Source organism: Rousettus aegyptiacus, unplaced genomic scaffold, assembly GCF_014176215.1.
Source record: "Rousettus aegyptiacus isolate mRouAeg1 unplaced genomic scaffold, mRouAeg1.p scaffold_m13_p_17, whole genome shotgun sequence".
NCBI classification, from domain to species: Eukaryota; Metazoa; Chordata; class Mammalia; order Chiroptera; family Pteropodidae; genus Rousettus; species Rousettus aegyptiacus.
In genome coordinates, this window is record NW_023416292.1 from 40,064,170 (window position 1) to 40,077,176 (window position 13,007).

The window sequence follows — 13,007 nt, forward strand, 5'->3', positions numbered from 1 at the left end:
TTAAAGATGAAAAACAGGGAGTTTGGATGAGTTAAATAACTTGCTCAAGACAATACAACTAACAAATGGATTCGAGGCCGAGCCTGTAACTCTGCTAGTCATTTGCTCTCAACCACCACGCCAGATGGAGAATGGCTTCCTTGTAATTAGTAGTAGACTTAGAGGTAGAATGTAACTACTAAGCCCTTAAGTGTAGTCTGCAGAATAAACAGCAGACGCAGACATGATTAGAAAGTCTACAAACCTTAGCCTTGTCATCCCTAATTCAGACATGACATCTGGTTCAGGCCAGTCCCAGTTAATCCAGAATCAGACCCCTTATTTAGCAATGTGAGCACTTAACGAGGGGGTTAAGGAAAACACAGCATGGTTACCACCTCTGTTTAAGCATCCTTCAAATATATGAAAAAAAAAAGAAAAACTTAATTTTTTAACACTGAACTTAATTTCCTTCAAGCTAAACCACTGCCTTCACTGTCACTTCTCGTACATATCATTTTCCAACCCTTCAGTTATCATGCCCTGATTCAAATTATCCTTGGCCTCTTTATCATAGCTCTCTGAACTGAAAACAACACAGTAACTGGTGAGAATCTCGTCTTTGGGCATGGGAAAGAATCTAATTAATTCATGCTTAGAAGCCACCTTTCTTAAAGCCACTTTCTTCAAACTCATGAGAGTATTTGGAAGGCTCTGAATGATCCATGCATCCTAACTCTTAACACTAAAACTGCATGACTATTGTCCTGGAAGGGAAACACCTGGTCGGCAAAGTTGGTCTCTCCTTCAACTCTGAGCCCTCCATCTCAAGGACCACGGCTTAGGGATCAAGAGATGCTTCAGGAGCAGGGCCTTCTCTACTCATGGGTGCCTGTCATCTGCTTAGTGTTGCTGTGATCGTTCAAGGCCACATCGCTCCAGCAACTCTGGCTTTAGGATAACCCACAGAGAAGAGTTCGTGGATTTCCCACTGAGCACGATGTTCTATATTTTATCTCCTCTTTGATACTCATGACAGTTCTATGAGATAAAACATAAAAAGGCTCTCCCCCACTAAAAAAGATAAGGAAATAGAAGCACAAAAGGTTCTGTGACATACATAAGGTCACGATCTAACAGAGAAGCCACGAGCAAAGCCCCAGCTCTGTAGGTGCCTGTTTGCCATAAGATGTCACACTAAAAAGCGAGGTATGACGGCTGCACAACATTGCAAACGTACCGAATACCACTGAACTGTACACTAAAAAATGGTCAAGACTCATCGCAAGAAAAAAAATATTTTTAAGTATGTGTGGAGACAGATGTTAACTAGACTCATGCTTCATGTCCAATTTAATCATTTTCAAATTTTCCTCCAGAGTTACCTAAAGGAAGTGATTTTCCTTCTTTCTTTCATATTTTGTCATTCTATTATTCACTCATGCAACAGATATTTGTGGAGCAAATATTATGTGCCAGGCACAGTTTTAAGCTGATGCTCAATGTTCAATAGTCCCACAGTTCCGTAGCCTGCAGTACGCCACCTCCTCCACACTGGCTACCTCATCTCTCCCCTGGGACACCCCCCACCCTGGACTTCCCCATGATTCAGCACAGCAGGAAGGCTCCATTGTGGCCTGCTTCCAGTTGGTGAATGCCTGGGCCTAAACCCTTATTAAATATTTTATCACTGCCTAGACACAGCAATAAACGGAACAGACAAGGTCTCTACTCTCTAGTCTAACAAAGAGACAATAAGCAAGTAAATATATAAATGAATCAGATAATTTCAATTAGAGTGCTATAAAGAAAATTAAACAGCAAAGAACTAGAGGGTACTGGAGGTGGAGGAAAAAGGGAAAAACTGAAGGACGTCTCTCTGAGGAAGTAAAACTCTGAGGAAAAAATATTCCTCATAGAGAGCACAGAAATATCTAGTGGGGCCAAGCATGGAATTTCCAAGGTTAGAAGGCCAGTGTGATGGGGAAGCATCCATTGTGAGCAGGCGCCCACAGAGGCAGCAGGGCCAGGTCAGGGAGGATCTTAATGTCATTGGTATGAAGGTCAAATTTTACTCCAGAGAGTGAACATCATCAGACAGATCTGAAACAGGGCAATGACATAACCTAATGTATATTTTTAAAACATTACTTTGAAAATCGTGTAGCAACTGGATTAAAGGGAAGCAAAAGTGTCAAAGGGAGACAATGTATGAAGGTGGCACGGTCGCCTAGGAGAACGGTGACAGTGGCTTGGGCTAGGTGAGAGCAATAGGGATGGAAAGAAATATTTTGCCTCTACATATGTTTTGTAGGTAGAGCTGACCAAACTTAGTGATGAGTATATACGAGAAGAGAAAACAAATCAAAATGACAATTACCCTTTGATTCGGCCACCGATGGGCGTTCATTTATTTAAAAGGCAAGGATTGGGGGAATAAATAGCCTGTTTTGCCACAATAAATGTGAGATGTCATTTAGATATATAATGTGGAGCTATCAAACCGGCAGTTAGACACGCGATCTTGTTAATAAGGTAGGCCAGGAACCCATGGTATTATGCTAATTTTACAAATGAGAAAACTACAGCTCACAAAAAAAGTCTTGCCTTAGTACAAAGTATTTTTATTAGTCAGTGCCCCTTGATAGAGGGTTGATTCCACACTTTAAAAAGAACACTTGCACTGTTAAAGACTTCTCTCTGAAAAAACACACCTGCGCAGCTTGCCTCATATATCGCCTATGTGGCTGCTCCAAAGGTTAAAGGTCCTTTGAATCCAAGAAGATTCCCCCAGGAGATTATGACTTATCCAAACAGCAATGTTTAACTGAGACGTACGTATAACGCACAGTACTTACTATCTTCTGACAAGATGTGTCAACAATCAAATGCATATACACCATATGAGAGAACAAACTTCTCCTTAAGAAAAGATTATAATTCTTGGTTTTCATATTGATTACGTGTTGTGTCAAAAAGCCTTCTGGGAAACACATTTCCAAATTAGAAAAGAAAATCAACTGGGAAATGACCGATACAAGAATAATTACTTGACACGGCTGCTCAGGACTGTAACTAATGCCTAAGACAAGCCGGTGCTGCCCTCAGCTCTTCGGCCACACCAAGGCTGCTGCCTTTTTCTCATTTGGTTGCTTTAAAGTGGTGGAGGCATGTGCATTATATGACGTATTTTATCCCCAGCTCAACGCATCTATTATTACTAAGCTTCCTTTCAAAATTCTAGAGATGTTGTGCTGAAATTAAGGGTGACACTAAAAACTGGAAGGACAGGCGTTGAAAAGTAGAGAAGAGAGAAAAGGGACGAGGGAGGGGAGGAGAGAGCAGATGGCCTCTTCTTGATGGCAATCCCTTACGACAGAGGACTCGCGAATAACATGCTCAGCAACACGGCGTCACAAAACCCCTCGGGAAAGACAGGCCTGCTGACGGGGCTTGAGTCCAGAGGTTATTCCAGGCTCTCCGTATTTTAAACTCAGTGTCAAATTATCAGTTTCGATGAGTAATAATCATCAACATAAAGTGAAAAGGAAGAACGTCTGCTTCACTCGGCTTCCAGCACTTCACTGAAGCTCCATGCAAACAGCCAGCTTTTCATGTCTGCTCTTAAAATGAAAGCAACAGCCTGGCTGGCACTACAAATAATCCTTGCATCCTCAGAAATGGAAGGAAAGTTAGAGGTCATTATATCCGACCCTCTCGTTTTACAGGTAAGGAGACCGAATAAAGTGAAGAGAGATAAAGTGGCTCACCCATCATCCCAGAGCCACTCCAGTGAAAAAGCATTTTTCTGATTCTTAGTCATGATTCCTTGTACGATATAAAAATGCTGTTTATAGAGAGTGAGACAGAAAAGTACCACGGGGAAGGACCCGAGGCTTTACTGCAGCCACATCGGGGGACAAAAGGTGGGCAGGGTTGGGCATCTGAGGCTTGGGGCTGCAGTCCGGCCTACAACCTGCCACTGTTAGCCTACGCCCCGCAACAGATGACAGTCTTTCCAACAACGCTCTGGGCATCTTCCTCCACAGCCTTCGATTTGATGTGGCAGAGTTTGACGTCTAGCAGCCAGTGCCTCCTTCCGTCGAGGTCCTCAGAGGGAGGCCCTTGAAAGGTCACTCGGCAGTCTGCTTCCAGGCTCCGGAGCAGCACCGACCCCACCACCACCACCGAGGATGACAGGAAATGACACCGCTCTCCCTTGTCCTTAAACCAGCATATTCTGGATATCGCACTCGTCCCTAAAAAGCTGTTATAGGTCGCAAAAGTGTTTTAGCCCTGATGGCTTCTGCCTTCCAAGTTTTTGCCCAATCCCAATATATATAGAAAATTCCAGAAACAGTCACACCAAAATTCTGTAGCACATTCTTGTGAAACTCACATTTACCTTTTAGTGCTTACAAAGAACAAAATTTCTATTTGAAATTACTTTCAAAAAGTCTTATTTAGTTATTAAGGAAGTTGTAATTATACGCAGGATTTATATTCGGTATGCCTACGGCAAACACTTGTACAGATGAATAAATGGGTTGATAATAATAATAATCCCTCCCCAGGAAATCTAGGCTTTCCTCTTATCCCAAAAAAGGAACACCTCAACAGCGTTTTAAAATCTTCGGTGTTTTAAAATCAACAGTGTTTCTATATATATATATATATATATTTTTTTTTTTTCTTTCATGGCAATATCCTTTATGGGTATTTTTTTTTTTATTAAAACACAAACACAAGTGTGGAATCCAAGCTACTGTGGTTTCAGGATTCTGTCATTAGCCATGAGAAAATAAAATCTGAAAGTAGGCAGCCCATTGATACCTAGTCTACACTTTCCATTCCAGATTAATTCCCAAGCTGCTAATAATCTCCACCATCTCCCAATTAAACTGAAAAAGTGGCCTAGATTTTATGTGACAGTGTTAGCATTCCATTGGCCTCATTATTGAAAATAATCATGAAAAATTACTTACGGCATAAGCACCTATCAAAAATGCTGCATTTGCTCTTTTTCGTTGATCAAAACAGGTGTAATGCACTATTTTCTTTCTTGATAAACTGTATGACTAGAAGGAGGGAATAAACAGAGTTAATGCAACCACAGAGACAATGTTGACACATACAGAAAATAAACACCATCTCTTAACTTTCAAAGATGTGTCACAACCAGTGAAATAACTTTCATGTCTATGGCATTTGTACATAAGTCTTTGGGGGAGTGGGGTAGAAGGTTACTAGCTCAGACTTTTTACAGCCCAATAGTGACATAAAAAATGACAATATAACAAATATGTTTCTCTCTAAGAAAGGAGACTAATACAGCAGGAAATAATTAAGTTATTAGCAAGAACCATTTTTTATTTACTCTTGATCTTATATGTAACATTCATCCTTTTTCATTTACTACATGCGAGACACCCGTAAAAGTCATCTATACTTTTGTTATTATACAGTTTATTTTTAAATGTGTCCACCAATCTATTTTCCTCTTTAAAATTTTAAATGCCTATATTAACTAGGGAACCGATATTAATATTTTCTTTCTAGAATGTTCTATAAGAAGCCCCTTTTAATTATGTGAAAATAAATGGTACATGGAAAACAAGCATCTTAATAGCTATATTTTAAATTCATGGATTCACATAAATGGTTATTAAGCACCTGTGATATGGCAATATGCTACATGCTCAGGTATTCAACTAAATCCAAAATAAGTGACATGGTATGTTGTATACATGCTAAACAGGAAAAGAAGTGTACAAATAAAAAGATCTGTTGAAATGAAATCAATTAATCAAAACTCACATGTAAAACAAAGAGAACACTGATGCAACTCCAGAAAATCTGCTCAATTTCCTCGCATTTCCAAAGTTATAGTATTTTAACAAACGGTCTTCACATTACAGACTCATAAGTACATTTTACTATTTATCTATCCATTCATACTGATGGTAAAAGCAGTTTGTTACACCTTACACATTGACCATAGTCCACAGATTATCTGCTTTTAGAGCCCCTTCCAAATGCAACAGCTCAGTTACATGCCTTCCTCTACCCTGCTGTTTTCTACCAAGATGGAACTGTAACATTCTGGCTTGAACATGTAACCACAGGAAGCACAGCTAACAGGTACCCTAGCAATGAGCCCCGAGTCAGGCATTTCTTTGATAACCAAGAATTTCTTTGATAACCAAGAATCGCATATTCTGAAAATGGCACTGCTCTTTTAAATTGAACTTTGAGAAATACGTGTTTGCCTCAAAGCAAGTTTCTTATTACCAAAGTTCTTATTTCCAGCGAGGCCTACTACTGTACCCCTATGAAATAAAATTTTTACAAGTATATTTTATTCAATCAGTTTAGTCAAATGAACATACTGAAGTTATCCAAAAACTACAAGGTCACTGCTGATGGTGCCCACACCTGTCTCCTCGTTTTCTCACTTTGGAGCTATTATCTGTTGGACATTTCCCTTTTTTATTTTATTTTATTTTTGTGTGTTTTTACCACTTATCGTTCTCCAGCAATGTCACGTTTGATTTACTGGAAGGAAAGTCAAGGGTCTTATGACCTAAGTGTGGTCCCTAAATCCCAAACACCTAAAAACTGTCTTCCACAGGCCAGACCCCCAAAAGCATGAGGCAGAATGAATGTGAGGACTCAGCAATCCTGGCTCCCAGACTCCTACTACTGACATCTCCTGGTTCCCCAAAACACCTATGGGGGAGAAAACATCAACAATCTATCTCCAAGTTTGGATTATCTGTTTTGATGCTTTTTTCCACTAAGAATTTAGGTTTCATAATGACTATTGCTATCATTCAATAATGTAAAATTAAATTTATTTTACAAATCTACTTGCCAAAAGTAATGAACTCATATTACTGTTCTATCACCAATGGTCCTATTTTGTTTGTTTTCAAACATTTTGCATTTTGCTTGTTTTTAATTTTTCTCTCTTGTTCTAAAATGTATGGAATACAAAGATCATCTCACACAGGAACCATGAAACTGGAGGACAGAATTCTGAAAAACCTTGTTTTCTCCTGTAAATTTTTTAAGTAAATAAAATACAAATTAAAATTTTAAGAACTTTAAAAGAATTTTTTAAACTTTAGAAGCTTTTGGAAATTATATCAGATAAAGGAATTCTCCACAAAAATCTACCTAGACATTTTGACTATTTTTAAATATCATCTCTCGGAAGCTGCCTACGGAATGAAAACATAACAGACTTTTTTTTTTTTTTTAACATATCAACATACATAGTTAAAAAAAAGTTTCTTCTTGTGATGAGAACTTTTAAGATTCACTCTTTCGATAACTTTCAAACATACAATACACTATTATTAACTATAGTCACCATGCTGCATATTACAGTAACTGGTTTTGTTTTATTTTTTTAATAAGGGGCTTCTACCTGATTCTTGGTAAAATTTTTAAAGCTCCTAGCATTTACTTTGCTTAGATGTTTTGGGGATTCAAGTGTTTTTTCTGTTAAGTCTCAAAAACACTACAGTCAAGAAATAATCTTCTGCTTTGTGAAACTTGGCCAGTATCTAAGTCAGATCACAGAGAGCTGAGTTCTCAGTTGAGGAATCAAAACTAATTCAAAGTTAATGATAACGGAGAAAAAACTTATAGTTTACTGGCCTTGTCCTAATTTCCCTCTTTGACACAGCCAGGCCTCCTGCCTGTGGGTCACCCTGTCCTGGTCTTACGCCAGCAATGCTGTTCATGAGAGGAAATATTCTGGTACCGGAATGAAAAATTTCAGGCATAACAAAATGTTTGCCAATTGTTTAGCTGATGCTTTATATGAGTTGATGTTTTCTCCTTTCAAATACCTATTCCTTACCCTGGCCTGTCTCCCCTTTGGGCCGGTAAGCTGACCGGGTTCTTCAAGGAAAGCACTTGCAAACTTACACCATCACCTCTAGCATTCAGTGAGCCATCTGCTCTATTAAGATTCTTTTCCTTTTACGTGAGACGCTCAGAGATTACGAAAACACTATGTACAATGGCAAAGATTTAGACATTGGTAAAGCAAATAGAATCATAAATATAAAGGGGAGGACATGACAGAAAGATTACTAGGACCTCTGGGCTATTTTGTCTGCTTTGCAGCAAGTCTGCACATGACTCATTACAATTATAACCTGTAGCCACTATCTACACTTATTTTAGATTTGTATCTGGAAACTGGCATATATAGCCTTTCTGAACCTTCTTAAGCTGACACAGCCAGCAACAATACAGAAATAATAACAGCTAATGTTTATTGGTCACTTGCTACGTTCCATCATTTCCCAAAGCAACAGGAACGGTGCCGGAGGTGTCCAGTTTGACAAGACACAGAGTGACTCACACACCAGAGGCCCTGGGATACAATGCGCATGCTCTGTCTCTCCTTAAGCAGGACAACACAAGCCCAGAGCCAGAGCGGGCCTGGCTTACCCTGCCTGGCTGAACCCGTACGCCACGTCAGAGAGCTGAGTTCTCACAGCAATTGTGGTAGATGAGAGAAATCTAGGACTCCCTCACTGAGCTTGATAATTTGTAAAAATCTCAATTATAAAAACTTACCAAGTTTCATCATTCAAAATTTAAATAATTCTCAGGCTGAATTGGTCATTATTATTGAAACTTCTCAGAAATAAAAGCAAACTGAATATTAATCTAAATTAATTAATCTAAATTAATGCAACATTACATTTTATTATTATATTACTGTATTATATTTCATCCTCTTAAAAGACTGGCTCAGAGTCATCTGGGGTGATACTAAGTACAGACTGCTGAGCCCCACGGAGTTTCTGATCCAGCGGGGCAGGGCCCAAGAATCTGCATTTCTCACAAGTTCCTCAGTAATGCTGATGATGCTGGTCCAGGGACCACACACTGAAATCCATTAGCTAAGATACTGCTAAATTTTGGAGATGAGTCACTTAAAAACGTGACTTGTCCAACCCCTGGATATGTTCTATATGAATCCTCAAACACTATTCACCTGGTCAAATAACCTGAAAAGACATTTAAGTTCTCTTAGGAACTCCAAGTCATGCCGTATGCCTTTTAAGAGCATGCTATAAAAAGCACGTTTTCCCAAATTCCTCAAAAACTTTTATTACAATTTATAAATTCTTGCATTCCAGGTTATAACACCTTAGAAACAAGTTCCTTTAATGAATCAGTAACTAACCTGCCTTAAATAGTATTATTTCAGAGGTTCCAAATTCAGAGGCTTCCAGGGACCAAGAATTGGAAGTGGTTATCTGGCAAACTGAAAAAGCATGGCTTATCCGCCCACAGCAGGCCGAGCTCCAATGCTATTCCCGTGTAGGAATCGGACCCATAACAAACACTGCAATATTTAACAGAAGCCAGAAATCTAGAATGTAATGAAAATTTTTATAAAACTGTAGGTGTTGACATGAATTCAAAATTTTTAACAGTATCCATGCCCCTCAAAACAGGGCTGTGGACCAAATGCAGCCCACAGGCAACTAGTTTGCTGAACCTCGGCGCTGGAATACTGTGGCTGAAGAAACTTCTGTTGATTCTATCAGTGTGAACTGGACACCTGTTGTATGTCAAAAACAGTGCTGAGCAATGTGGTAACAAGGGGAGCGGAACCCCAATCTCGAGCCTCATAAGCCCTCACAGCCTAATGAATATTTGATGCTAAACAAGGGGAAAATATTGGCGAAGGCTTATCACAAACAGTTGAGTGTAACTGCCTAAGGATGCATTCACAGCACAGCAAGGACCTTAATTACAGGTACAATAATTGCTTCATTTAACGAGGTAAAAAACAGTAGATAAAAGATGAGGTTTAGTGCTGAATATCTATCAATTAACATAATCAATCCTAATCAAATCAAATTTCCAGACCAGTACTGCTTACCTGTCAAAGTTTTACCATTCTTATACGAATCATGACAAATGTATAATATAGCATATAAATGCTCAGTGGTACTCGTAAACCAAAGTACAATGACTGCCATGATAGCACGATACAAATGAAGATGAGGGTATTGACCCCGATAGACATTGTCTATCTTGGAAAGAAAAACTATGTGAAAGGCTGCATTCTAGTGGGATCACTCCTTGCGGAAAACAAGCCACGGCAACTCAGGGAGAGAGAATGGTGCCATGCTACCCGATCACAAATAGCCCAGGCTATGCTTGGATCATGGTGATATATACAAATCATGCACTCGTTCAGCTGTGCCAGGAGATCACAGGCTACTTAACCACTCAAAAACAAACGGTGATGCGAGGAAGCTCAAAGCCAAAAAAAAGAGAGTTATTGGCCAATTTAAAGAAACCAGTTTTTTAGCAGCCTTTTAGTAAAGTTGTCTGCCATGCTTAAAAGTAAACCTTTAAGTCACTTGGTGAGAGTAGCATGTTTCAGTATGTGATTGAGCTAAGGAAGACATTAATGCAGCCTGGATAATATGCTATTTAATGAAAAAGTAGAGCCCATGAACTCCCCCCTAAAGAAGCAAGCTCTTGTCTGTGATGGTGGTCAGAGTAAGCAGATTACAGCCAGAGACCAAGGTAACTGAGGAGTCATTCTCTTACAGGTGACCAGGCTAGCCCAGTAATGGCTGCAGCAATCAGAGTCTCCATAGCAGTCAGTGGTCATCTCACTGCAAAAGCGGTTAAAACGAACAGGTCTCCCTGTGAGCAGCCATGACCTCTGCCTGTTTTACCTCCAACTTTCCCAGGAAAGAGATATTCTTGAAAATTTTCTTTGGCTGTACAAAACAAAACATGTTTTCATTTAGAGCTGAAATAAAACAGAGCGAATAGTTGCTTTAAAAAGGAAAAGGTGTCTCTGCGTGGTCCATTCTGTTTCAAACCCTGCATGTTTCATTAATGAAATGGCACATCTGATTAAAGCAGAAGTCAAAATGTTAGAGGAAAGTGGTTTATAAAGATTGCTTGATCATGCTGATAACACAGTCGAAGTGAGTCTCTATAAACACGGTTTTTCTTGCCTGAAGATTTCTGAAAGGCCGTGAGGGCTCCCTGCCTTGCAAACGGCACATACTTTCCCTCCTGTGTGAACTGGAACTGCCTTAGAACCCCAAAACCTCTTTAACCAACATGAACTCTCTCCAGAATACAGCTTGCTTCTTTTTCTTTTTTTTCCCCAAAGCCCATAAACCTGGAAGGGAAGATAACCTCATGAAGAAATCTGGACATTTTTTTTGTAGTTATAATAAGAGGGTAGTCTGATCATTACATCAAACGGGTTCTTGTGTACAATCACCTGATACCATGGCTGGTGCCTGGTTACCAGGTAGGATTACTGCACTGATTCATTTAGCAACAAGGACATTCTCTGTGCCCCCGCCATCTGCCAGGTGCTTTAGTGCTCTAATACAATCCATTTCACCATGCCCTCGCTCCTTCTCCTTTTACCCTGAAAGGGCTACGTGGAATGTTTCGTACATTTAAAATTACATTTCTGTCAATATTCTTTTAGATCTTTTTAAATGGTCCTCAAGATTACTGTAATTGTCCTGTTGATTCATCAGAGCAGGTATTTTAAAAAAAAAAAAATCACTGCCCTAGAAAAAGTCCCCTTTTCTCAGCAATATCCTTAGGGGTTTTTCCCCCCAGGCTACGGTTTTATTTTTCTCTGAGGAAAAGTGAAATCAACAGTAAAAACTGTATTGACTATTTCAAAAAAAAGCTAGTTGAAATCATATCATGTTTATAAAGCTTTCAGATTTTTGAATAGTAATTGAAAAATTTTCTTAAATGACTAAGTTAGAAGAAGGTATTCTGTTTGTTAAAATACCACTTCTCGGTCTTTGTCAGCACAGTCTTCTCCTCTAGAAGGCCTCACATGCTACCCCAGGGTTCTCAGCATTGTCTGTGCCAAGTATCCCTTTGAGAACCTGTTAAAAAGTTACAGATCCTCTCTGAAGAAAAATGTAAATACACACAAAATTATAATTTCAGGAGTTTATGGTTCCCTTGAAATACCAGATTAATAATTGCTGATCCATCATTATGACATTTTCCAATAACATATAAAGTTTTATCAATTGTTCTCACTTGAATAAGTCTTCCTTCTTTTGACAACTTCCCTCATTGAGAGTAACTACTGACCAGAAATAGCAAACTACAATCTATTACTGCATAATTCTTATACTTACACTTTTTTTAAGTATAGTTTAAAATAAGAAACGAGTTTTTGCTGGTGGTGGTTTCTATTTTGGGTTTTTAATCTAAGCAGATGTTTGATGGATAATTTTCCATTCTAATTAACATAATTAAAACAAAGGCCATTGGGAATAAAATGTCTACTGACATGCACACAAAAAAATGGCAATAAATCACCAGCTTGAAAAATCATAAGCTTGAAAAAATAGTTTTTGACATACATATAAAAAATAAGAAATTTAGATTTAGAATAGAATGCACTGCAAAATATTATCTATCTACATAAGGCATCAAATAAAAGGGGAGAAATTATGAAAGCTTTATTGGAAGAGATAAAAATTCCCAACGTAAAAAAAAAAAAAAAAATGTGCCAAAAGGAGCTACTAAACCATGTAGGAGAATTCTAAAAAGTTGTTATTGGTTAAAATAGTGCTAAACTATTCAGAGAAGTAAAGGAGTTTGAGGGCCAAGTAAATGCCATCGCCTTCGGTATTTAAGATGCTGTTGGAGCAGTTCCAGTAGAGTAAAGGAAGGCAAAAGTGAGATAGCAAAGGATCAAGAAATCAGTGAGTGGCTATCAAGGATGTAAACGCACTGAGGGCAGGTTATTCTAAAACCTCTGGAGGCAAAAGGATAAACGAGGACCTGTAAGTCAAGGGGATCGTGATTAAGCCAACAGAATTTTCTGTGCATTTGGTAACCCTGTGCTGGGCGCTGGGGACACAAAATTGAAAGGCCTTGAAAGGCCTGCCTTCATCTTCTAGGAGCTCACAGTCTACTGAGAAAGACAGCTACAAACAGGTAGTAAGTATAATTCATCAATAATTGAGATC

At 38.9% G+C, this 13,007-nt stretch overlaps 1 protein-coding gene across 5 annotated transcripts in view; it reads right to left on the reverse strand.

The window, feature by feature from the left end:
- CDC14A (cell division cycle 14A) overlaps positions 1 to 13,007 on the reverse strand; it is a 128,696-nt gene that overhangs the window by 95,411 nt on the left and 20,278 nt on the right. For 4 of the 5 annotated variants that reach the window (XM_036235145.1, XM_016133538.2, XM_036235144.1 and 1 more), the window contains exon 4: positions 4,965 to 5,057. The exons of the other annotated variant lie outside the window; for it this stretch is intronic. In XM_036235145.1, coding sequence (XP_036091038.1) covers positions 4,965 to 5,057 — 93 coding nt within the window. The remainder of the gene's footprint in view (positions 1 to 4,964; positions 5,058 to 13,007) is intronic. 5 annotated transcript variants of the gene reach the window in all.